We start from the raw sequence: 27,945 nt of genomic DNA on the forward strand, positions 1-27,945 counted from the left end.
ATGTCTGATGATTATTTTTAACCGTACTGTCCGTAAAAGGGTCGAAAAAACAACTTGATTTGGCATCTATTTGAAGAGTATTACATAGCAGTGAAGCACAGCACATATAAATAAGATTCATAACATTTATATCTGCAATAGCACATTGCAGATGACTATTTTAAGTTTGCTGTGCGGTACTTAAACTTACCCAAATTTAATTAATTAATCAAACCTATTCATTATCCAAATATAGGACAAGATTGAAGGCCATCCACTCACCCAATTAAAATAATTATATGACTTTTCTTATAAGACATTAGTGGCTGTGTTTTGTTCATTGGTTTCAAAAGGAAAGAAAAAAAAATAGAGAAAGAACCAAGTTTGAAACAGAGAAGAAAAAGTTTAAAAATCTGTTTAAGAAATTTACTATAATACATTTGTATTTACACCTGAGCTGCCAAAAAGTATAAAAGTATCAATATTCACAAAAGACTATACAATAATCCTTAAATCAGTAGGTCCAAAAAACTCCTGCCTTTATGTTTGCTCAAAATGTAAAAAGAAATATTTACCCAGTGTTTTAAAAATAGATATAGAACAAATATATAATACATTTAAAAAGGTTTGACCATATTATAAAGACTTATAATAGTGCAACTACCTAATGTATATTTTTTTTTTTTAAAAAGAGGCTTTTGAAAAGTTTTAAATCTTTAAAATATCTTTTAAAAGAAGCGTCTCTGTGCAGATTATTGCTGTGGACATTAATTGAAAAGAGGAAGGCACAGCGGCCGGGTAGAACCGAGTCAGTTTACACAGGACTGGACATGGAGTAAGGTTACAGGCGTCCCAGGGTTTCATTGGAGGGGGAGGAAGGGTAGGCCACACCAGGGTTTGTACGTAAAAGAAAAAACAAGGGCTGCATGGGGCTGTGCAGGGCGACACGCTGAGACACAGGAGGTAAAAAGAAAAAAAAAAAAAAAAAAAAAAGATCTCTGAGGTAAAGGTCACACAGACGTGGTCACTCCATCTGCAGCGTTATTGACCTCATTTTTGTTGGAGTCCAGGCCTTTGGCAGCGTTCAGGTCGTTGCGGAGGTTCTCGGCCGCTTTCTTCATGGTTTTCAGCTCGCCGGGGTGAGGCGTGGCCCGCCGCAGCAGAGTTCCCTGTGTGGAGGGAAGAAGAATAATTGTTTTTCTCTGCTCTAAAGGTGGCATTCACAAAGGACAGAGCAGGAAAAACTACAAAATGGCAGAAAGATGTGAAAGCAAATACACTTGTGATACCTCATTCCCACTGGATATCAAAAATTCGTCCAGAGTCATTCTGAGATACTTTTTGGGTTTTTTTTAAGAAAAAAACAAAATGTTGGTAAATTTCAAGTCATTCCGAGATACTTTTTGTTTTTTTGAAGAAAGTCAGCTCACTGTCAAAGTGCATCAGGGTAAATGGATCATTTCCTGAATTTCAAAAATTCATTAAAATTATTCCTTAAGAGGTTTGCAAATATTTTCAACGGATCCTTGTTCAGGGTGATGCCAACTATTATGTTAGGTGCAGCTCTAAAGCAATGCATGCTTATATCAGCTGATTCTAAACCTCAGATATCGGTATCAGAGGTGAAAAAAAGCGGATCGTGCATCCCTAGTTTTTGCTTTCACTAATTGCTTTAAAATAATGCAATAAGGCAAGGACCTTGCTCTATAGAGGCCGACGTGTTTCTACAGCAAGCCTGAAGTGACAAAATTGAAACTAACCAGAGTGCGTGTTTTGCATTTTGAAGTGGAAGCATTCTACACAAAAGTATATCCTTTCTAGTATGTATGGAAAAAGGAAGGGTTAAGTGGTGGAGTCCTTCACCACCGCCCCCCTCGACCCTCATGTGAAGGATGAAGCGGTAGATGAGTGAGTGAATAATAATAATAATCATAATAACTAAACCTTCAGACGTGTCCTTTGACCACGGTGTTACATATTTTGCTTTCATTGCCGTGCCCTTGAGCTCGCTGCTCTCACCTTTTCATCATCCTCATCATCATCATCATCATCCAGGAAGTGGATGGCACTGATCCTGTTGACGGCTTTGTTGTCCCACGTGTCATTTGCCGTGTCATTCACCAGGCTCTCCAGGGCTCCAAATCGGGCAAGTTTATCAGAACCTGAATAAAAAAAATTAAAAAAACAGACGACACCATTTTTGTATGAAATGCTTACATGAAAGTGCTCGGAAATAAATTAGGCCAGTTACAGGCGGTTAACGTCAATAAAGTGGTTGTGACTGTTTCTCAGCGATCTGCCAAGTCAAGAAATAAAAGCCGTCGCAGAACCCCGGCGCTTGTGAGAGAAACTGCCAGATCACAGTTTCAAATCCCAGCTTAGTCACAGGCTTACAGCGACACAATCTTCCCTGCCCCCAACTTCAGTTTCTGCCTCCACTTTGTCTTACATCTGCATCTCTCCCACAGGAGCGACAGCCTGTCACAAGTATGTATGAATAAATGTGTCATTTCTTTTTTTTTTTTAAAGGGGGAAAACGAACGTCTTTTCAAATGCAAAATAAAGCAACACCAAGCAATTTGTTGATAATTCAAAATACGCCACGTATTTATGAGACACAAGACTGTGGACGACAGCAATAACCTGCAGCTAAGTGTTGTATCAGGCAGCGATAGAGCCGGCCAACAGCCGCATGTCTACACCCAGTGGGCGAGCTTTTAATGGCAGCAGGCCAGATTCTGCTAAGCCTCTTTAGCTGTCCAATCCACTGCATTTCTGAAAAACATAACCAAGGAGGGCCCTAAGGGACAGGCGGAGGGGGGGGGGGGGGTCTGATATATTATAGGCTCTGTGATCCCTTACAGGACCTCATAACTGACAGATACAGTGAAGAAGGATCAGAGGGTCGCGGAACACACTGTGCCGCCCTGAGCAGATCATGTGATGATGTCACCAAAACTGCAGGACACTACATACAGTACATAGGAGATGATAAGGAATAACAGTGAAATGGCCCCGGCGGTGGTACACTGAGCCGTTTCACTCAAGAGGAAGCCTGACATTTGAGCACGGGGGCAGTGATGCTGCATATAGAGTTTATACTGTTCACACAAATGAAAGAAATACAGGTCAAGAAGACATGTGTAGGCTACAACCATACTATATTTAACACAACTAATAACCAAATATTCCAAGTCTATTCAGTTACATTAAAGCGGACCTAGACCGGAAGTTCCAATTAACGCTGTTTAGTGTGTATCTGCGTCATTACCTCGTTTACGAAGCCCTGAAGCTTCGAAACAAACAGTTCAGCCATTGCTTAGAACGCTGTGTTTTATTGTAATCTCGGGCTCAGCGAGATCTCCCTTCTGGTTGACGTAAACAGCATTTCTCCCGTACAGTTCATCCTCTTGCTCCGGGCACTAGTCCGGGCACATCCGGTTGCGTACATCCGGTTGCGTACATTGAACCGCAGAAGAAGAATAACGTCCGTTGTGGAGGTGTTTCACGAGCGTGTCTTCTGACTCTGGGTCTGACTCCGGGTCAAAGCCCTAAAAAGGGACTGCGGCGGGGAGTCGTAACAAAACTATTTTTAAACATTGTTAAAACAATGTTTTGATAGCAGTGCATCCACCGTTCCAGAGGGGGGAGCTGCGCTTCTGAGAGCGGGTGTGCTGATTATGTCACTTCCGGGTACTGGCCAATCACAGTTGGGAAGGCTCTACGCTGGCTGGCCAATCACAACACAGTCTGTCTTCTGGGTGTGAGATTTCAGTCTCAAACACCATGGATGGGACGAGCGTCAGTAAGGAGAGATTTCTATCGGCTCGCTTACAGCAACTAGGAGGTTTTTGACCATAAAAACAAGTTAATGTATGTAAGTAGACCTCCATAACTAACATAAATAAAAATAAATATATAAATATATGTGCAACAGGATCACTCATGTGTGCTTTAAATATACAGTTGCCAGGAAGCAGATTTTCTTCTCAGCAAGTTGTTTGCTTAGTTTAACAATAGCAACAGCGATGAAAATTCCTGTTATGACTCCGACAAGAAGGTGAAACCGAAAGCAAGTGACAGTCAATCACAGAGTGAAGGCAACTATCTGCATCATCGTTTTCATTTCTGCCCCAGAGTGGACGGAGCCTGGCGATTTTCCGCATCGATTTACCTTTGTTGTCGGCCTCACACGGCTGTTGAGGCAGCAGCACGCACGTGAGCACCTTCTCGCCCGTCTCTGGGTCCTCGTCGGTCTGAAAGGTGAGGAGAGGCTGCGACTGGTTTTCCGACAACCACAGAGCTTTGAGCCGTAGCGTGGTCAGCGACATCGGTAAGTGCGTGAGCCTAAAAGAGGGACACCGTATCACTCACTCACTCATATCACATCATACACACTGACTGTTAGGATAGAAAGAAACCCCAAGATAACCTGAGTGTTTGTATTCTCTTATCTTCACAACACTTCTGTGTAAAACAGTCACAGTTTGTCATTTCTTGCATTAGGGTGAGAAACTTGTTTTAGTTGTTTTGATGAAGGTAAATACTGCCCTGTACACAGAGTTGTACACGTCTATATGTGTATTTGTATTTAGATCTTTGTAAGGTCCTAAAAACTTACAAACCCATCTTTTTGGGGACATTTTATCTGGGCCCCACAACTTTAAATGGCTTTTTCAGGATTAAGAGGGTTTCAGTAAGGCTCAGGGACTTGGTTGTGATGGTTAAGCGGATAGGGAATGCATCACGTCCTCACTAAGATATAAAAACAAAGCTTGTGTGCATGTGTGTGTGACTCAAGCAAGAATTGCTTCATCTTTCTTTGACGATAATGCATGGACCAAAACAGGTTACAACACAGTCAAATATTAGCCAAAACAAACCCGTCTAACAGCGGTTGAGTAATTTATGGTCAAAATGTACAGAACATCTTGAAGATTCGGTTCAGTTCAGGTTCATTTTCAGATCATCAAAAACCGTTAAAACACATCAGCGTCGAGGGTTTTACCTATTTCCAGAGACGTCGAACACGTGCAGTTCTGTGGCCTGGGACAGCTCTGACGGTATCCTCGTCAGCCTGTTCTCTCGTACACAGAAGACATTCAAGCCGCTGCAGCCACCGATCTATGCAACAGAGGAGACACTGTGATTAGGCTGCATGTCAGTCACAGTCACAGACGTGTTTTTTTATGCCTGTGAATACAGATATTGAAAGAGATCCCAGTGGGATTTTTCCATTTAGCCTGGATAAGGGGTATAATAAAGTCAAAATTAATGAAAAAAATAAGCCAGCACTGTCACACGGAACATCATTGTGTTAAAATTAGCAGATTAATGCCATCATCTACATGAGTAAACATGATTAAGTGCTTTATGTATCCACAAAAGAGAATGACTTCACTGTAAATTAAATATAAGAAACAAACAAAGCTAAATGTCTTAAATCATCAAGTCAGAAATAGGAAACAAAACTAAATCAGCAACATCAGGGTCAATAAAACTGAGCCAATGGTCAAGTATCACAGCAGAGCAATCAATACATGGGCCACAGTGCAGTCTTTGCATCAGTAAGACACAGTTGCCATTGTACAAGGTCTAAAGAAGCCTTTCTGATGAAGCCTTGAGCAGGCGTGGCATCACTTAAACAGACGAGAGGTTAGAGACTCGCGTCGCACACAAAACAAAACAAAACAAAACACTCAGTCAGAGCTGAGCGCACCCAGAGGAGCGAGCAGCGGAAAAAGAGGGAGACGAGAAAGCACAACAAGGAGCTTTGTTGATCATCCAGTACATACTGTAAATTAACTTAAGATAGACAATAAAAACAATCTCAAATGCACTCAAAAACATTAAAGAAGAAGTGCAGACAAAATGACAACACATCAGTCAGTGGCTTAATAACAGGCATCGGGAAAATAGATGTTTGTAAGAACAATCATTTAGAGAAATGTAGTTCCTGTCGAACGTCTGCAGTGTTGACATGATCATGAAGATGATGATGAAGATCAATAATTTCTCTTTACTTTGACACTTGCACCACCTCCAGGCAACAAGCGTTACAGCTCCTCTTTTGTAGATCAGTGTTCAATGCAGCATAATAATGTCAAATGTCTTCTGGGTTGATTCATTACAGTATTTGGTGCTGAAAACCTCAACCTTAAACTTGGTATACTCAGTTTTGGTATCCACAACTTTTCATTCTCGGATTTAGGGTCAACGGACAATCAAATATATTAAAAAAGAAAGAAAAAAGAGAGGAAAGCTTACCTCCTTAGGCAGAGACATTAGCTGGTTTCTGTCACAATTGAAGTTGGAAAGACGCTTCAATCTCCCAATAGTCCTTGGTAAACTCTAATGATGAATTAAAACATTACAGTTAGAAAGATCATTTGCTGGCCCAGATTTAAACCAAATAAAAACGCATTAAGACTGTGTCATGTTTAGAAGAAGGTGTTGCAGTTGTGTCATTGGTCAAAATTATCCATAAAATGATGATATTATAAAGAAACACACAGTATCATCCATGTGTACATTTGAAAATGTGGTTGTGGTGGATGAGTTCATTTGGTTACATGATGGTTAAATCGTCCAAAAAGCCACGCCCACTTATTCTCACTCAATATTTTTCCAATGTCAAGTTAAATAGATGCAGTACAGCATGTACTACATGAGTAGATAATGGAGTTAAACACAAACCTGTATATGGTTCTCTGTGAGCACGAGTTCAGTTAGACTTTCACAGTAGCCAATGCTCTCCGGAAGATAAGTTAGTTTATTCTGGTCAGCTTTCAGGATAGAAAGTCTCCGTAGTTTTCCTGCAGGGTAGGAAAAATATATATTAGACATCTAGGATAATGTGAAAAATGTATGCATCTTGAAATTCTATTAAGCTATATTGGGTTGTTTTCAGTTTATATTACAAGTGAGTGTGATCTCTTTTACAGAAAATGATTAAATGTAGGGATGTAGTGTTAGATTCAGAACATACAGCTTCTTGGGTTTCATTTGAAAATACCAATTATTATAACTAGTTTAAAGAGGATATTAAAGTGAATAACAATATTTTCCCATTTGTAAGAAATAACCTTTTTTAAAGGCGCCATATGTAAGAATGTGGCCAAAAATGGTTACTACACTCAAATTCAAAATACAAAGGTCTTTTAGGTTTCGTTTTCTCCGCTATTGTAGCTCAGACATAACTGGCAACCCATGTTTGCTCTGCAGCTGAGACTCTACTGACTGCAATGGTTGGTAGACGGCGGTAGGTGGCGCAACACGCCAAAACATGATTTCAAAACATAAACACGATTTGCGGTCTGCAAAACATTTTTCTTAATGCAAATATTTTGGCTGCACTGTTGTTGGTGATGAGTTCAGTTATTCCTGAGCCTCTGTGACATAGGAGGATTTTATGGCCAGTTGCTTTAGATTTATTACATAATGCACCTTTAAATAACGCTGTAAAAAAAAATTCACAATAATGTGTTAATAATTCACATGTTTACCAATGCTATCAGGTAGAGAATCGATGAAGTTCTGAGACACCATCAGGTCAGTTAGTGCCAGGAGACCTCCCAGTTCCTCGGGAAGGTGTCCCAGTTTGTTTTCGGACACATCCAGACACACCAGGCTTTTCATACTGCCCATCTCCTGAGGATCACAGCGAGTGACAGACGAGTAGTTAAAACAAACACTTACGTTACAGCAATATGAAAAGAAACACGTGAGAGCGAAGACTCAGTGCTGTCCATGCATTTAATATCAGGGACATACAAATGGCACACAGAACATATTTGCATTACACTATCTAAAAACAAGAGGAACATTTACATTTATATTGAGGGTAAAATGCCAAGACTCTAACCAGGCATCTGCTGGTCCATACTCAAGTCAAGTTAATTTATTTAAAATGACTCCAAGACAAGATTTATCTTATAATTGGATGTTTTCCTAGTCAGTATTTTTTGATTGTATTTTTACCACATACAGGTTCTTTTTTCAAACACAAATTAATATACAGCAATCAAAATGACTACATAAAAGAGTGATATTATATTTAATCTAAAAACAATACAGGAATATCATATGAAAGAACAAAATGAGTAAGTATAGCTTACTGCAGGTACTTCGGCCAACTGGTTTCCATCCAGCCATAAGTCCTTCAAGCTGACAAGACAACCTATTGACTCCGGCTACGTGGGTGGGAAGAGGGAATGTAGCGAGCGAGAGCGCCAGGAAAAAATGGACGGAACAGAGACAAAAAAAGAAGACAAAGCAAACAATATTAGTGGCTATTTATTTAATCTACATTTAATCCAAATTACCGGTGTGAAAACACAGCCAGGTGCAAAACACTGGAAGTACAAGCCCTGTTATGCATGAAGATAACAACCCTGAGTCATAGTAAATATTGGTTAATAAAAACTTGGGCCGTCTTCAAGACACTGTTACACTTGTTGTGGCCCCATTCAGATAACATTAAAAAAGGCAAATCCCCGAGTTCATTGCACATTAAACCAAATTGAAGTAAAGCAAGTTAAAAGCCATTTCTTTGCAGTCTCGCTGTGCCTGATCTGAGGGTAAATCATTCACCATCAGAGTTAGACGGCTCACGTAAGATTACAACTTAAAACCACAGCTCAAAGCAGATGGTCATCCTCCCATCTGCGTGATAAGAGGTGAAAGCTGTTCTCGAGGGATGCTAATCTACGTGGACATGCCAAGTACAAGGAAATGGGGAAAAAGTTTTGTTCCGCTTAAACTGTGAGTGGCTGGAAAAAAAACAAGTAAAGAAGTACCAGTATCCAGAGAAATACAAACACTTACCAGACAATATAGTTCATTATTTCCGAGGTCGAGCTCTTCAAGTTTATGAAGCAACGATAGTGACCTGTGGTTGACAAAGGAATGGAAACAACTCATTAACCTCTGTTAACCAGGTAAATACATCACTTTTATATGTACACATAGTTAACTGCAGTTGGCTAAATACTTACTCTGGAAGGAATGTGAGCAGATTTTCTCTGAGTTCTAATGAGATCAAGTTGGAAAGGCTGTAATAACAGGCAAAAAAGAAAGATCATTAATGTAAAAAAGTGTCATGAAAACACAAACTGTAGTTCTACGAATGAACTCATTTACAACGTCTACTGATACACAATGTTCCAGGATGTTTCTAAAACAAAAACGTTTTATTGAAGAGATAAATATGGCTGCGCAGTGTCTGATTACGCTCAGATATCCGAGAACAGGAAGTACTTCCGAGGTGTGGCGGCCTTATCGTGGCCTTTAAACTTCAGCAGCGTAAACAACCGTGTCGTGGTTTAAATGAAGAGCAAAAACGTCCTGCTAAATGGCTACCACGGACCAAAGTACAGCGCAGCGCTGCTTGTGAACGCTCCGTGCTGTACATGTCACCGAGTATAGGAGGTTTTTTTTTTATGGCAAAAGCCATTAAGAACGGCTCAAAGTCCATGTTGTTAATCAGAACCCAAACTGAACTACAAGAAGCACCTGGAGAACACAAACGTCCACCGAGGTTGCACAGTTTCTGTGTATGAATGTCAACTCAGTATACAGACGGTGATGACTTGTCTCTAAAGCCTTTATTGGAGCTTCTATAGCAATTATGTTAAAGGGGACATATTTTATCCTATTTCTCCAAGTTAAACTGGTACCCAGGTGTCCTAATGATCATGTCTGTGACATGCGTTGGTCAAAGTAACATAAGGATGAAACAGCACAGCAGTTCAATCACCCTGCCAAAGCAGCCCTGTTCAGAACACTCGGTTTAATAGTATCTCTTTAGGAAAAAAAACGAAACTTAAGGGACAGGAAATGACATCAGCCACAGAGGCTACTGGGAGCTAACAGCAGTTTCCTGTACTAAGACTGAGGAGGACCACAAAAACGAGTGCCAAATATAAGGATTTAAATGATTAAACAGTTGATTTTGCATAATATGGGACCTTTAAATCTTCTCTCTAAATACATTCATTCATTAAACAAGTGCCAGCACACACGTTAAGCCCCATCTTCCCCCTCTCGTTTGAGGAATGGGCCCCCATCTCTGGTAGGGCCTCCTTGGGTACCAAAATTTGATATCGCAGGGACACAGGTAAGATATTCAGTGGATACCACAGACGTGTATGTCAGTGTCTTTATCTTGACCAGTTCTCTCAGCCTCCTTCCGTCTTTCAACTTTACCAAAGTGTTTTCGAAACTAGTCTAATCTGATCATCGTGGTCACCTGAAAGATGTAAACAACCACCAAACATCGTCAAAGGTCAAATGAGATGAAACGATGTAAATGAACCTCCCTGAACGTTCATCTTATCTCTGTCTAAAGACAACATGTTGCTCCAAATGCATCATGGCTTTCATTACCTTCTCGAGATAGCGAGCAGGCTTCAAGTCACACATTATGTAAGGAAAAACACACACACATATGCGAGGCACATGCCATACCACGGAGAAATGGGTGTGAGATCTCTTGAACTTTGAGTGACTTTGGTTGGTAGTAAAAACTGTATACGGCATTCAAAATAATGTAAATCAGTCACATGCACAGTCCCACAGTCCCAGCCCTCATCTACTGCATGCTCGGTTTGTTGTCATATGAGAAACAGGTTTTATAGTCAACCGCTTAGTCTCCAAAAATGACAAGTAAGCACAGTTCTTATTGAATAAGTCTTTTTGGAAGGACACAGCAATAAACTATGTACATTAATGGGAAGCACATGGTTTTAAAGACGCCACACAACACACAAATTATTAAGGATGTTTACAAAGCAATACTCCGTTCAACGAAACCAATCATTTTAATCTGGGTTTGATTTTATATGTTTTTATTTGAAGGTTTTTAAGATTGTAATATGAAATATCTGGAACACGACAAAGCTTCAGCCCACAACAAGTTTGTCCAGGATTATCATCAGTGTGTGGACCTATAACTGTATGGAGTTATATTAAAAAATGCACATGGTGGAATGTGTCTTGAATAAAATCTATCTCTCTATCATCGTGTTATTTTAGATTCCTCAGTCCTAAAAGAATGATAAAAAAAAAAATCCTCACACATGTATTATCCCTGAGAGGTTAAGCAATAGTACTTAATTTATGGCCCCGCAGCAAGCCGAGACAAATGTCTGTTTAGTTTAGCTCCAACTATTTCAGCACTCACACGTATCTAATGGTTAAAATATGCCATCCACACCACAGCCAATAACCATTTGACGCATCAGGGGGAGGGTCCCTGTCGTAATCAATGAAGTGCCAACAACTCTTGGTTGGTTTTTTTTCAAAAAACTACATTAGGAATGTGTAAAAAAAAGCAAGATCAGGAAACGTTTTATATGATATGACTTCTATCAGCTATGAAGAAATGCTGTCTTACTAAAATATATGTTATATTTTTACTCACAAGTCTGTTGCTATTAAAACAACAACAAATAATTACATATTTTTATAGTATTTTTCAAATTACATATGTTTTTTAGAAGTAAAATTACTTACTTGCTCAACAAACAACAAACACTGTGGCAAGAGTAAGATAAGGGAAACACAGACAGAGACACAGGGCACCATGTGACAAAAGCCACATTATTATGTTAATAGAGTCATGTAATTATTCTGATGCGGTACCCGTTCAGTGTGTTTCCATATCTCTTGTATTTCTTATCGTAACAGCGCTCAGGTCGGCCCTGCACGCCGATTAAGTGCCCATAATAAATCACCTGCCAAGGTCGAAGACTGACAAGAGACCCGCTGGACAAATATGCAATTAACAGACAGACATTACTTGCATTTTTAAGTAGATGCATCTCAAGATATAAGTGCATCAAGATGTGTCAAAAGGAGATTTATACATCATCATCATAAGGACAATTAGTTTACAGTTTGTTCAGAGCAACATAGACAACCAACGAGGGTGTATTAACACTTTTAATGTTGCTTCTGGTTAATAAAGCTCTGTGCAAAGAGGACATTAAGACATTATGCTGAGGCAAAATGTGACAATGCACAGTGCACTTACTTTCCAATGTTTTCTGGAAGAACTTGCAATGAAATGTCGTTGATGGAAAGACACGTTAGATTCCGCAGCTCCGGAAAGGTCTCGGGTAACCTGTTAGGAGTAAATACACAGCATGTGAGTCAACAGCACAGAATTTGACTTTGTCAGGTAATACAAAGGTTTGGGGTCACCTATGCAATTTGTTTGTGTTTTCCATTAAAAGTCACACTTTTATTCATCAAAAGAGTTGCAAAATGAATAGAAAATATAGGTCGAGACATTGACAAGATTAGAAATAATGATTTATATTCAAAATAATAAACTTTGCTTTCGTCAAAGAACCAGCAAAACCGTTTTCAGCTGTGCTAACATCATTGCACTAGGGTTTTCAAGGGTTTTCTAATCATCCAATAGCCTTCTAACACAATGTACCATTAGAAAACTGGAATGGGCCTCTATACACCTATCTATTCAATTAAAAAACACATTTCTAAGTGACCCCAAACTTTTGAATGGTACTATGTTCAACATTAATGATTAGGATTATTCCAATTCGATAACCATGTGGCATTATGTCCACTGAAAAGGTAAGCTAATGAAATGATGCAAAATTACACTCTGCATTTACGTTTGTCGCCTATCAGCTCTGTTTTCTCTGTCACGCAGTAAAATACACTTTGATTTTTGCCACAAACTATAACAACAACAACACTCAACAACAGTATTTTTCTCACCCTGAGGAAAAGCAACCATATCCCTACAGTGTCTTCCTACTGGTTGTTCCAAGACTAAACTTTTCTTTTGTGCTCACATTATCCCCGTACCACAGTGGGCTGGCCAGACTACTTTGGTGTAAGTTGTGGTCACACTTTGATCCATCACAGCAACAACAAAAGAGTGCTTACAGCCTTTGAGCTCCTCTTATCTCCATTTTAGTGAAAGCCACGAACGCAAAATGTCTTTTTACAAGCTTACATAAATGTGGGCGAGACGACGACGACAACAACAAAGACAGACCACGTCTGCCCAGCGTGCCTCCCCAGAAACAATTATTGGAACGAATGTGAGCCAGCGATCGAGACACACCTGTAGTATGGAGCTCAGTGTAAACTCACACTTCCTTCTTGACACAAACACAGTGTCTACCACTGATATTCTGCTGTCAGTGTTTGTTTTTAAGTACGAGACGAATTAATGATGAGTTCTAAACATCTAATTTTCCATCTAAATCTCACATGGGAAAAAAATACAGGTGTGGCTTTAAATAACCCTCATTAACCTATGACAAAGCAAAATGACAGCACATTCCTGCTAATCCCCAGCTGTAACTAGACCACCTTTACTATAAAACTGTTAGAGCGGAGAGAGTGGAAAATGAGATAACTAGTGTGGAAAAAGTGTGTTTTGTTTGTGTGTGTGTGTGTGAGAGAGAGAGAGAGAGAGAGAGAGAGAGAGAGAGAGAGAGAGAGAGAGAGAGAGAGAGAGACAGAGAGAGAGAGAGAGAGACAGCGTGTGTGCACTTAAAAAGTATTGAACAACAACAATGCCTTTTCTAATGCTATTTATTGCTGCCTACTGAACTAGCAATGTGTTTGTGTCCCCCGCTGGGGTGCAAATTAGTCTGACCCACACCAACAAATACAATCTATAGACACAAGCTGCAATTTGTGAAGAGACTTGTATGAGTGTTCATAGTGGGAGGAATTACAGAAGGTGACCCTTAAACACACACTAAGTGAAAATGGGAAATATGGAAAGCATTTTAGCAATATTTTTTTTGTTAATTTTCATTGACCTCTGCCAAGGAGGCATATGTTCTCGCCGGAGTTACTTTGTTTGTTTGTCTGTCTGTTTAATAATAATAATAATTTGAAAAGTCGCGGATGGATTTGGATGAAATTTACAGAATGTCCGCAATGGGACCAGGAACAAGTGATTAAATTGTGGGCGTGATCCGTAGATGCTGCGTGCCTGCAGGGTGTATTTTGTAGTCACTGAGCTGCCTTGGCGGAGGTCTGCGCTCTCCGAGTGCTTTTCTAGTTAAAGATATTATTTTAATCTGGATAATCTGTTCTTTTTTATTTAGCTCGAGGTCAAATAGTATAGGTAAATGGGTATAGAAATGAATAAATCAGAAAAATCTGTTTTATTATTATAGTAATTCGTAAATTAATATTTTTAGAGAGACTACAATTAAAGTCCATGTAAAGACATAAAAATATCACAGTCACCACCTCCAGAGTCCACGAACGTCGCAGTTTCGTCAGTGTTCGTAGAGAGTCGTAACATTAAACCGCTAAAGATAACATGTAGAGAAGCAACATTTTCACCATTTTGGTGGTAGTTTAACGACATATTGCACATAAACAGAGGTCTTCCTGGTCTTCTACTTAGATGAAGAGCTTTTCTGTGTGTTTTTATATCCAGGTAAGACACAAAAACATTTTAGCTAGCTAGCAAAACAAAGGCAGCCGTGTAGGAGCAGGTGCAGTGACTGTTTGAGGAGGAGTTATGCTAATTAGGGCTCCTGTGCATCATAAAGCCATATTTTTTTAGACAAGCCTAAACATTTTCTTGAAAACACTACTGGAGAGAAACTTTCAGTTTCAACTCCATATGTTCAGCCACTATGTTCTAACATATACAATGTGTGAAGACACGAAATGCTGAATATGTTTTGCAGGATCTTTATGTATTGCATATGGCTCATTATTAGTGTTCCTTTTTGAAAAGTAAGAAAGCAACATAAACTGTGGCAGTACCTTGTTAATGGATTTCCACTGAAATCTGCCACTTGGAGGGCTTTGCAGTATGAAATGCTCTCTGGAATTTCCATAATATCTGAATAACAGAAAAAAAGACATGACAGAAACGTTTTAATGACTCAAACCGTCAAAAATGTTTGAACATTCAAATATAAATACACAACATAATATGCAAGTAGTCATCTAATACATGCATTTGAAATGCATGACATTTTTGGAAATCTAATGAAGTTAAAGGCTGATTTTTTTTCAGGAAAAATGGGCCAAGGTCAGAGGTCTCACTCTTCTTGACTGAGAAGAACAATCAAATGCACAACAATTTTATCAGGGTTCAACAAACAGGACAGTGATTTGTGTGAACGACCTATAGAAAACTCCCCGGTGTCGCTAAAGAATTTTTAAGTTTATAATCGACAACTTGACAGACCAGGAATTTCCCATCCTTATTTGTTGCATAAGCTTCGCTAATGAGGAGTAAATCTGTCAGTGTCGTTCAGTGGTTGAGTTTATCGCTGGCTTTCTCGAATGTATAGGAAGGAATATTCTCACACATCTGAACAAAGCACCTGGTAAATCACTCGTTTTGCTTCTCTTACCATTTCGAGAGATGTCCAGTTCTACGAGCTGCATGAAGTTGGCTACTTCTGGTGGAAGCCTCTGGATCTCGTTGTCACTCAGGCCAAGTTTTCTTAGTTTTACCAGCTGGAAAAATGGCTGAAACAAGGGAAAAGAAATGGATATAAATTAGGTCTTCAAGTCACAACCACATCTCGAACAATGTTCGATTTGTCTTCTTACAGTAACATGCGTCTTGTTTAGATTCTCAGAAAGTTTTGTTTGCTTGCTTAAAATCAGGAGAAACAATAATAGCATTTGGATAACAAGCAGCCGAAATGACATTATACGACACACAGTCCTAATTCTTTTATTTTAAAGATACATTCAGACTGACTTTGAGCTTTTTTAACTTGGAGACGTCAGCAGTCATAAACCTAGCAGCAGAATCCACGGTTATCAACAGCTTAACGGCTCCATTTGTGCTGCAGCATTTCAAATGGGAGCAAACATCTCTGGGGGCCTATTGAATTAGCAGACAAACACTGCCTGTTTCAGCAGGAAGCAATTTCTAAAAGACTACAACAAACAGGACCAACCACTCGGAGAACTGAACTGATCACATGCCGCAAGGTAGAAGTACAAATTTTCACCTTTGTTCTCGGCTTCTAAAAAATTGAATATCTAGTTGGCACAGTTGTCTAAAGGCAGGGGCAAAGGCAATTATCACAAGCACATACTCGACACCCATGACAAGAGCAGGCAAAGCCTCGCTTGTGTGGTGGCAAAGCAGGTAGCCAACAGTGATCTGCTTCAGCTTCCACTAAAGTTTTGGCATAAACAGAGCAGAAAAACATTACCTTTGGCCTCTATATTTCCTCTGCTCTATTCTCTCCCACTGGCCATAAAGACTCGTCATTTAATGCAGTTGCTAAAACGTGCATTTTCTACTTATTATTCACATAAGCAAACACTGAAAATGACTAGTTTCAACAGACAAGTGTGTTCTGCTTCTGCTTTCCTATACTCTTCCTATGTAGGTGACAGCAATACAAGCCTTAAAATCTCACAGGGGAAAACTTCACTCATTCACAGGTGAAATAACAACAGAAAACCAGACCTGTGTACTTCCTGTTTTTAGTATTACCTGACTGTGTCGGCGCTGCATACACACAGTTTAGTGAAGATTAAATCTTATCCGCAGAACGAGCTTACCCGCTCTCAGCTACCTGCACCTTGCTCAAATCATTCATAATCCTTACATTACTGTTAAAGCCACTTAAATGTTTTTATTATTATTATAATATGTAGCCATTTGAATCATGTAGTACTTACAAGTAATATATTATTCACTTTTATTTTGTGGCATTTACATTTGTATTATTTTTTTGGTGTTTACTATCTTTAAAATGGTTATTAAGGCTCCTTTAATTGTCCTGCTAAAGTATAATTAATTGAGATAAAATGTGTTTTCCCATCATCGGGCCTCACATGGTCTAGGTCCGCACCTGGTGGACGGAGCAGGACGAGGAGCAATAGTTTTCTGACCATAACTATAGTGTCTCCTCACCCACATAGCTCTGGGTAGAGTGTAACAACGTTTTTTTTATTTTTATAATTGGCTGGTGGACACGACGGGAGCTTGTTTATTTCTGTAACCGCCGACTTTGTGGAATAGACGTTCAAATGCCCGTTTTACATCAGTGTCGCCTCTTCCTTGGATTTATCGAGTCAGAAACTTCATGTCTTGCGAGAGTGGCAAGGAAGTTTCTTTGGTTAAGTTGCCGCTACGTTTATTATTATCACTTTAACACAACATTAACACGACACAATCACAATGACGCTATAAAAACCTAACTATTCTGTCAGTCCAATTAAAACCAGACTTTTCAAATACTGCATGTGTCTGACGGAGTCAAGCTCAAGCTAAAGCCAGGGACACATGACAAGATTATTTGCCCGATTTTACCCACAATTCATAGTTGGTCTGCACCAGTCAGCTCGAGTTGGGGACAGTCAGAAAGCTGTTGGTTTGTGAGGGGATAGGCCCGATCACAGTCTCAGTCAACCAAACAGAAACAACTCTGGACGCAATCGGTCAGTGTGCACTGATAACCAACCTAACTGCAAACACATGTTGCCAACAGCCAATGAAAAAAGAGTAGGTTGGACACATACAGGAAATAGCTTTAGAAGACAAAAGGAAGTAGCTGGAATTTCAAAACAACAATGGCGATGTTTGTTTATCATGTAGTCTGTGATCCCTCATACGGCGCAGTCGTTAAATGTGCGATCCTCAGTCGTTCAGTCAGTTAGTGTGAAGTCTTTTTGAAATCGGTGAATCAGTAGACAACTGTGAAAGCGAGGTCGTGCGTCCCCAGTTTAACCTGGACACTGTCCACATGCACCACAGTTTCCATCCTCCAAATTTAAACACGCAAAAAATAGAAGTCAATACAAATTAAGATACCCACAACAATAAAATGGTCAAATTAGACGACTTCTATTTCTGTTAGTAAGCTGACAGGGGGGCGTATCACCACCTAGTGTAGCGGAGGAAGATATATTTCAGTCAACAAATGGATTCCCAACTGACTACAACTGTAGCTAGACTTAATTGTGCATGGAAATGTACCGACTGTCTCACTTTACTTTTAGATCGTCTACACTGATGACCTGAACTAATGCCAGTGAAGTTTGACATTTGTTTTTTTTATTACTGTGTTCAGGCAACAAATGCACATTTTAATAATGTGTGCACAATAAATAAAGCCCAAGAGTCCAAAAGTCAAACTCCACCCTGTTACAAAATGCACTTGTCATTCCAAGGACTTAAGACAGTTCAAACAAACTCTAATCCATCATTTCATCAAGCAAACAAACCTGTGTTCTTACAAGTAATGACTGTCTGAACTTTCACAAATGAACCAGCTTAATTTCACTTTCACATTTCCCTTACGAAGGAAGAAACATACTGTAAAACGAAGGAATTGAAAAGATTTTATATTAAAGCAATTTCCACCTTCTGATTCTATTACAATTCCTAATTGTTTTTTTCTGCCAGAACATAAGTAGGCCTGCACACAGTTGTTTTACTATCTTGGTGTAGACACAGTGGAGAAAAAAGGTTTGCATGTTTGCTATAGAAACAGCCTGTCATTATATTAAGTGGATGAGAGAATATTTGAACACCATTTATTTTCACTGAGTATTTCTTAGTCAAAGAAAAGAAATCCACAATCCTGTCACATTTAACCATAGGTTATTTACCCTCAATGACAAATGCACTGTTTGATTGCGAGATCATAGTGGTCCTGTGTGCAGAGTGTCAGAATACATTGCATTCCTACAATTTATACCCATACTGTATCACGTTTTACCATTTTTCAGACATTGCGGCCACCGCTGTCATCATCATTCTTGAGCATACTGGTCAAAAAACCCACCGACACCCACTAACATCTGCTTTTTGTCTGCGGTGGCAAGGAATACAATCAGCATTCACCCCCAAAGGACTGCAACAGACACAGACTGAAGGCCACATTATACTTCTCCGACTGCGTATGCGTTATCCGTCTGCGTCACCACGGAGACGCCTCGAGCATTTATACTTCTGCGTCGTGGTGACGGACACTCGCTGCAATTTCCCGCCCGATCAGTAGGGGTCGCTGCGCAAGGTTGTTCTGCCTCAGGCTACAGTGAGCAATGGCGTCCGAGAAAGAAAGAGAGAGAAAGACTGTTGTTGTTGAAAAAGTGGCCGTTTCTCACTTTTCTGTGTCACGGAACGCAGTTTTAAGATAATTTGAGGCGAGAAATTGGCCATTTAGAGTCTAAACATGTGCTGTGTGTGTTAAGATATGACGTATTTATAGTTCGGCAGCGGCGTTATCGGCGGGGATCAGCTCCGCCTCTGTCAGGACGCCCGGAGCGCACTGAGAGCCGGCACAGAGCAGCTTAGCTCGGCCTGTCCTGAGGACCAATCGCAGCTCTTGCCGTCTCCGTAGTCCCTTGACGGAGTGACGGACACTTAAAAAATATTCCGTGCACCCGGAGACGACGCAGAGGCTCTTCGACAGGTTCTGCGTCGACGCAGAGGACTCTGCGTAGCTACGCAGAGCACTTTACGCAGGAGTATAAATTGGGCTTGACAACTATGAATGAAGGAACATGTTAGTTTCTTCCTCTACTGCTCTATTTTGGTAGTAGAGCTGCTGACACTGAAGCCTATTCCTGTGCAACAATGGTTCAAGCAGCAATCTGAAAATGAGTAGCCGCCAATGAGTTTTAAAGAACAGCTGATGTAAAAAGTGTAACATTGTCACTGGGACTCTTCTATTGTGTGTTGCATTCACACCGTCGGAGCGAAGGTTTCATAGTATGTTCAGAAAGGCAGTGAGAAACAAGTGGATCGCCGTTAAAAAAAAACTGTATATACCTACTCATTTTGATGTAAAAGAGGAATTTGTGAAATCAAGCCATGCGTTGAACCATTTGTTCCTCTCTGCCGTGACTTATCCTTGTCACAAAGTTTCCAGTACTGCATTTTCCCATAACATCATTTAGGGGTGGAGGGAAAAAAAAATCGATTCACTTTTGAAGTTTCTATTTTGAAAAACCACACAAAACACCAGTTTGTGTTATTTGTGTACAGTTTATTTTTGTAACTTCTGGGAGAAAAAAGCAGCTAGTGTAAGCTTTTACTTATGCAAGTAATTTTTTTTGTACATTAAGTAATTTTTTATTTGTTTTTAATGAATAACTTTACTTTTGTCTTAAGTTTGCCTTTGTGTGATTACATCATTGGAATCAGCGTATTTGAAAATCACATTATCTTATACAAACAGTATGGTTTTGATGCCATAATTTGCCTTAACACTATTCATTGTATCAATTTTTGAATCGAGAATCGTATGAAGCGAATCGGTTGAATCGAGAATCAATTCTGAATCGAATCACCCAAAAGATTCACATCCTTACCATCATTGTTCATGGGTGAACAAAGTGCAGAAAAAACATGCTGGCTTTGAATAAAAAAAGAAAGAAAAAATTGATCAAATCAGAGGCAAATGATTCTCATGTTTCAGACAATTTGGAGCCAGTTCTTAGCCGTTCCATCCTTAATTGTGACTGTAGTCTACAACGCAAAGATTTGTCTCTCTCTTGATGATATCATCTGCTAGTGTAGACTTGTTCATTTCCAGAAATCTAACCTGATGTGTGACAGATCCCGGAAAAGAGCGCAAATTCAGTTAAATGGTTTATTGCGCCAATATGTTTACAACTTTCAGACATTCTACTTGAGCTACGCCTCTCCTTTATGACAGTAATCAGAAGCAAACAAGGCAAACGCTTTGAAACCCTCAGTATCAGCGACTTCAGAAAAAGGTAGTGTCAATCAAATGCTTTTATCTGGCTCTCTAATGTTCCTGAAAACAATAAAGAGAAGTATAGAAAATGTAGAACTGGCGTGCTTTAGCAGAAGAGGAAAACTCGTTCTTCTTGTTAGTGTCATAGAGCAACATGCCCCTAACAATCACCCATGTGTGACACACAACAAGCAAAAAAAAAAAAAAAGGCTGAGTCGAGAATACATTAACCATTTTCTCAACTCCCAAGTCAATGTTTGAATCTTCAGGTTCACCCTGAGCTTTTCGGAAAGGGAGTGCAAGGATTACACATACATATACATTTGCCAGGCCACAACTGCATAGACATAGATTAAAAGATATGGGTCTAAGTATTAAATGCTTAGTTGGGTCCACTAGCTGGGGAAGTTTCACAGTAAGGTTAAATAAAATACAAGCTAATTTCGACCATCTCTCCACCACAGCCACATGTGAAAAATGTGTAAAAAAAGAACATCGTTCTGCTATGGGATTCACACCAACTTTCTGAACCACGTCAAACATATCACCAACCCTGCAGCTTCCTGTCTCAGACCCAATATTACATGTCATTTCGGAAAGACCTGAATGGTGGTAAAAAAAAAACGACTCAGACTGTTACTTATGCCTGAACTTTGGCTGTAACCAACTTTGGTTTTATTTAAAGATTTGTCTGCAGATTGATTTCTTATTTTTATCATTTGATCTACAAAATAAAGCCCATTACAATTTCCCCCCACCACCACAAGAAAAATGTTCTCGTCCATCTCGTCTGAACCTGAAGAACATTAACATAAACTGAAGATGTTATTGTTTTTATTTCAGAATGATAACTTTCTTTATTTAAATAATCGACCTAGTTTATTGAAAATATTCCTAATGCAATTTCCTGCAAATTAAGAGGTATTCAGACATCTAAGCTCAGGCAGCTTGTTCCTTCACTGAAAATCCTTTCACCACATAAGATTATTTCTCTATACTTGAGAAAATAGTTAAGGTGCATTATGTAATAAATCTAAAGCAACTGGTCATAAAATCCTCCTAATATGTCACGGAGACTCTGGAATGATGTTCATATAACATACTGGACCCACCAACAACAACAGTACAGCCAAAATATTTGCATTAAAAAACATCTTTTGCAAACTGCAAATCATGTTTTGGCCACCTACCGCCGTCTACCAATCATTGCATTCAGTAGAGTCTCAGCTGCCGAGCAACCACGCGTTGCCAGTTAATCAGAAATTGAAACCTAAAAGACCTCGGTATTTTGAATTTCAATGTAGTAACTGTTTTTGCCCACATTCTTACATATGGCACCTTTAAAATGTTAAATCTAAACATGATAAAGGTGTTTCGCTTTGTCTATTTAAGAAATGTTATAAAGCAGATGAAAAGAAACTCAGTCTTAAAGCTTTGCTGGGGGTCGGGACACTGGAAACAACATTAATTCTTTAAACATTTCAACAGCCTGCTAGTCTTGCTTTCCTAGTCTGCCTCAAGTTCTTCAATTCCACAGTTCGTAAGTAAGCAAATGACTTCTACTTACAAACTAGTCACATGAATCTAAAATAAATTATCTTTACTGTTTGCCAATTCAGTCCACCCCCTCAGAACAAACAAACAAACAAACAAACAAACAAGCAAAAGAGAAACTAAAACTAAATAATGCAAATCTTTATTTATCTCTCCGATTTGGTCAGTAGATGTTCTTTGGAAAACTAATGAAACCATCTCCTCAAATCCAACTTGCCTCATCTTGTCACTGTAAAAACACACCTTTGTGCATGTTTTTATCTGCCTGCCGGAGGAAATGATCAGAGCCTCGTAGCGTTACTGCATCTAGGCCACGTCACACCACTGACAATGCAACACGAAATAAAGCAGAACCGCTCAGCGTTTATTCAGTTCACCACCTCCGAGGCAAACGTGACGAAGCCACACAGCGAGCGATGGAGTGAGCCGATACAAAAAAAGGTTCATCCAGTTGGACGTTTCTTGGGTTCACTCGGCAAGCATTGATGACATTATTTACATGCCAGAGAACACAATAAACAGTTTCTCTAGATGGCATGCAAAACGTCCACCCCTATATTCTCAAAACATACTTAGAATATTTTCGAACTGTGCCTAGAGACTGCTGAATTGTCCAACACGAGAGTACGTCTGCTAATCACAACCCAGCAGTCAACAACAATAGAGAGTATACGAAACATCTACAGGTTTGTCAGGTGTGCCAGATGTGTAGGTAGAATCGTTTTATTGGTCTGGTAGGTTTCAATTTAGGTCATCGATTCATTAGAAAACGCTAGCATCAGCATGCACATACAAGGCGACAACAAAACACATAATGCGGTCTTTGTTTTCAGTCAGAATACCTGTTCCTGTCCTTTCTTCCTGTGCACAAAGTAAGCAGTGTGACACAGCCATGGGAGGTTGCTAACCCTATCTCTGTTTCATCAGATTTCTGTGGGCATGGCAAGCTGTAAATATTTAGTCTGCTGTCTTTTCTTTCCTGTGTGGAAATCACTGTAGGCTCCGTTCAGATGAAAAACAACTCAGAAAGAAATGCCCTTCAAACAGTCCTTCAATCCTATCAGCTTTACATGTGACCCGACGTGGCTTCAGTTATACGAGGTCAGGACGGTTCCTAAGTCTTTCCACTTGTCAGGAACAGCTGTAAACACATTATATTAGCAAAAGTCTTTGAAGAGAACAGTGACGATAACTGAACACAGTTTTCTCAGGCTTAAAATACACTCACCAGAGTGAAACCGAGGGAGCCTTCGATAGTAAAACTGGTTTGGCCACAAAAGTTAAAGGGGATATGTTATGAAATCAAAAAGTCACTGTAGCTCTGCACACTTGAAGGATCATGAGAAGACACCAGGTCAGGATCTTGAGCTTCACATCCGTGAACATAATACACAAAACAAACCTTTCTCACACATGCAAATCTACTAGCTGACCCAGAGAGTCACAAGAGAGAAACAGAATAAATGAAAGTACATTTTAGTTCTTATATAAAGGTCCAGTGTAACACATGCAGGAGGGTTTACCTGTAAAAAATTCAATTTGTTACCCCATAAGTGTGGTTGTAAAAGTGTATAATCAGTTTAAAATAAAAATGGCGTGGCGTACGTAGCCTTACAACAATCTTTTTATGTGCAGCTGAGGAAAGGGCCTTGCCTTACAGAGGCTGCCGTCTCAACCCAAATGGACTAACCACTCAGAGAGTGCAGTTCACATTTTTAAAGCAGAGGCTTACAATGGAAACAAAGGCCTCCTTCACACCTGGCATTAAAATGCGTTTTCTGTGATCGGACTGCAAACGGATAGCGCCTCACCACTTGTAAATACAAGCGTAAATAAAACTGAGGGCAAATCGTTATCCGATCTGAGGCAAACCACTTCTCGAGGTGGTCGGAGATGCATCTCGGCTCCTCTCACAACAACTGAGCGGAAGTACTCAGTGGCTCCGAGCACAGCTAACATGACAGCTGCGACAAAACTGCTCGTCAGAGACGGCTTCTTTCCCTGCTTCAAACTATCATGCTATCACTGATGTTGTTGTTGACATGGCAGCACACAGAGGTGATGTAAATGCATGTGGTGAAGCACTATCCCATAGGGGGCCAGAGAGCGACATCCTTTCTAGTATGGAGAAGGGCACTGAAGTTCCCTGACACAGTTTGGAAAGGAAGGGGTGAGCTGAGGAGTCCTCTGTTAGTTTACAATCTGCAGTCTCACCATTACATATCAGTAATTCTTGCAACCTGGACACAACTGATGCACATGGTCCATAGCCCCTCGTCGGTGCATCGTGTGTGCAGCATGAGCTAGCAAACTGCAGCGAGCGTCTGTGTGATGAAAGCTGCCGTTTATATGCGTCGCCTCTGCTGGTAAGTAAAGTAAAATTCCTCTTACACAAGTACAGCATGTGCATGATGGTTTGCTCGTCTCCTGTAGCAAGGTGGAATTTACTTTCAGTCATTACTCTTCAACACAGGCTGACCCTTTTGGCCTGCCATACATTAATGTGCGGCCCTCCACTCAAGGGACAACGGAGATGGCAAAGGGCTGCGATTGGTCCTCAGGACAAGCCGAGATAACGCTGCTCTGTGCCGTCCACAGAGGCGGAGCTGGTAACCACCAACAACTTCACCGCCAAACTATAAATACGTCCTATCTTCATTCACAAACCACATGTTTTAGCTAATTTCTCGCCTCAAATAATCCTAAAACTGCATTCTGGGACACAGAAAAATACTTATTTCAGGTGAGAAACGGCCACTTTGTTTCAATGTTATTCAGCTGCAACAACAACAACAACAGTCTTTCTCCAGGGTCTCTGCAGGTTTCAACAAGTCAAATTTAAGACTTTTAAGACTTTTTTAAGACCATAATGAATACAATTTAAGAGCCATTTGGCTTAAAAGTACAAAAGACATGAAGGAAATTCAGAGCCACAAATCACTGAACTTGCACTTACTCATCTTATGCAAGCAATTCAACTTAGCTGTGGGATTTCGTTAAGTTTTCTCCGCTGCTATGCTAAGCTGTAACACTCCGCGGCGCGCGCACAGCACACTAGCTAGTGGTGCTCGATAAATTCTCCCCGGGCAGCACAGGTGGCCTACTTTAGTTCCGTGTTGTAGTTATGTTATGGCATCATCAAAAACAGAAACATTTCAAAGCGAGACTGAAGTTTATGCATGTTTTAAATAAAAGTCACGTTAATAGATTTTTAAGACCGTTCAAAATTGTATTCAAGACCTTTTATGAGATTTTAAGGCCTTAAATTCAAATGATTGTATTTAAGACTTTTTAAGACTCCGCGGATACCCTGTTCTCTCTTGGACGCCATTGCCCACTATAGCCAGAAGCACAACAACCTTGCATAGTGACCCCTACTGATTGGGTGGGAAATTGCAGTGCATGTCCAGCACAAAGACGGAGAACTATGAAGGCTCGAGGGGTCTCCGTAGTTACGCAGTTGGATAACGCATTACGTTATCCAATCAGGTTATCAGTGGTAAATGCTTGTGCTGCCAATTGAATAGTGAATAAGCTACTTTTCTGGGTTCATATATTTGTAAATCTGACTCTGAAAAAGCTCCCATACTAGACCTTTAGGTGTGAGCACAACTATCCCTTTAAAAGGAGTAAAGGGTACTGTTTTGTAAGAGATTTCTCATGACGATTCCAGATAATATCTTACAATGATTATGCAATGCCAATTTCAAATATGTCTCCATTCAGTCCTGGGTTATTTCTGACCTCAGAGTGGGATCACCTGCCCCAACAGGTTTGACATATTAAAGACGCAATGTCAGGACTTAAAGGAATAAAAACGCTGTGGGATCAAACGCTGACTAGCTTAGTCAACCTGTAGCAGTGGGAAGTGTAGTAGGGGGAAAAGTTTCCACCTCCACTCTGAGCCTGCTTTGCAGATTTTGCATAATTAATGTCTCCCGAGTCCTCTTGAGACTCTCACGGGACTTATGATCAGCTCGGTTGGGGGAAAAACTCCGTGTCACAGGCTCTTCAAACCGGAGGGACACGTTCCATGTGACCAAAAATAAGCTGCGGTACACCGCCTGCCTTGCCGCCCGTGAATGTGTCTCTGTTTTCTGCTTACCTTTGGCAAGTCTCGGAGCTGATTGGCATCCAGCAGCAGCTCCTCCAAACTCCGTCCGTAGCGATAAATCTCATCGGGCACATAGAGCAGGGAGCAGTGGCGTTTATCGATCACCTCGACATGACGGTTGCACCGCCACAGGGGGATACAGTGAAACATCACGCGGGGGGGGGGGAGGCGGCAATAAATCTCGTACTCGTGCGACAAATAAACAAAACAAAAACAACGGGGGAGGAGTAGGAAGGTGGGATGCAACAGATTGCTACGACGGGACAGTCCCGGACTTAATTCGCCGTCAAACAACAAGCCGAGCGATACTCACGAGCGACCAAACACCGAAACTGAGGCTGTAAACAACGCTTGCTAACGCTCGTCAGGTCGCGGCGAACATGGGGATTTCTCTCCGTCGTTGTCTCACTTTACTTTGAAGGCACCTGTTTCTTCTTCTTCTCCGCACTCGGTTCTTAAATCCCCGCCGCTGTTCAAAACACTCCGGTTTAATTAAAAACAGCACAGGCTACATCTCAGCGCACAGTCGGGCAGCATTCTCGGTTTTTTTTTCCGTCTCGTCCCGGAGTTAATTTTCTCTCCCGTCCAGTTTCTGACCCGGAACATTCACTCCCTCATTCCGATCCTACGTCACCGTTCCAGGCTGCTCCTCCCTCCGGTCCCTCCTCTGGATTGTCCCGTCCCGCACAGGGCCGCTGTAGTAGGGCACGGAGGACCGGTAACAGCCCCGGGGGGCCCCCCAGCTGGAGGTGGACACCCCGAGTAAAAATTAACTTTTAAAATGATTCTGTTTTAACACAATTGAAAATGTGGTTGTTGTTAAATATTGATTGGCCTATATCGTAAATATTACCCAGTAGCATTGCTGTATTATTTTTATGTTTTCGCTAAAAGAAATGGTCTGTTTTTCTGTTTGTCTGTAAACGGAATAACTAAGAAAAAGTTAAAGGTTCAGTGTTTAACATTTATGAAGGTTAATTTGCAGGAATTCAACATACTAACCAAAGGTGTGTTTGTATTAGTGTATAATTGTTTTTAAATACAACTTTTGTTGTGTTTTCTGCGGTTGTTGTTGAGTTGAGTTTAGTTGGCGTTTGTGTTTTGTTATTTGTGGTGGTAATTTTATTTATTTTATTATGTTTGGTTTTTTTTAAGTTTCTATTCTGAAAAAACACCCGTTTGTTATTTGTGTTCTTTGTAACTTCTGGTAGAAAAAGGCAGCTAGCCTAAGCTTTTATTTATGCAAGTTATTTTTTTTGTACAGTAGGTAAGTTTTTATTTGTTTTGAATGAATAAATGTTAACTTTTGTCTTAAGTTTGCCTTTGTGTGATCACATTTTCACATCATCTTATACAAACTGTATTGTTTTGATGCCATATTTCATGCCAGTTACAAAAGTGTGTCCATCCTTTCTTGTATGCAAAGGAACAATTGTTCTCCTTAAATTCCTAAGAATGGAGAAATAAGTGGAAGAGTACTAACATTAGTAATGTCAACTATTCTTAAAAACTGGGCCTTTGAAAATGGATTTGAATTTAATTTTTGAGGGCTGTAGAGTGGGGATCAGGATTTTCTTAAACTATAATTAACCTTGCAAG

General features: G+C 40.2%; 1 protein-coding gene across 2 annotated transcripts; it reads right to left on the minus strand.

Annotated features, from left to right (window-relative positions):
• Positions 1 to 989: 989 nt before the first annotated feature.
• LOC310934220 (leucine-rich repeat-containing protein 1-like) lies at positions 990 to 26,496 on the minus strand (the record flags this gene model as incomplete). Of its 2 annotated transcripts, none has more annotated exons than XM_083897896.1 (14): positions 990 to 1,148; positions 2,002 to 2,141; positions 4,154 to 4,326; positions 4,988 to 5,103; positions 6,247 to 6,330; positions 6,676 to 6,794; positions 7,485 to 7,629; positions 8,097 to 8,171; positions 8,806 to 8,869; positions 8,976 to 9,032; positions 12,014 to 12,103; positions 14,755 to 14,833; positions 15,354 to 15,471; positions 26,338 to 26,496. In XM_083897896.1, the coding sequence occupies 14 exons, from the start codon at positions 26,494 to 26,496 to the stop codon at positions 990 to 992; spliced, it is 1,578 nt and encodes a 525-aa protein (XP_083754022.1). The 2 variants fall into 2 exon arrangements, with proteins under 2 accessions (XP_083754022.1, XP_083754021.1); XM_083897895.1 differs by having other exon boundaries at positions 1,999 to 2,141.
• Positions 26,497 to 27,945: the final 1,449 nt, after the last annotated feature.

This window comes from Microchirus variegatus, assembly GCF_963457635.1.
Source record: "Microchirus variegatus genome assembly, chromosome: 11".
Taxonomy (NCBI): Eukaryota; Metazoa; Chordata; class Actinopteri; order Pleuronectiformes; family Soleidae; genus Microchirus; species Microchirus variegatus.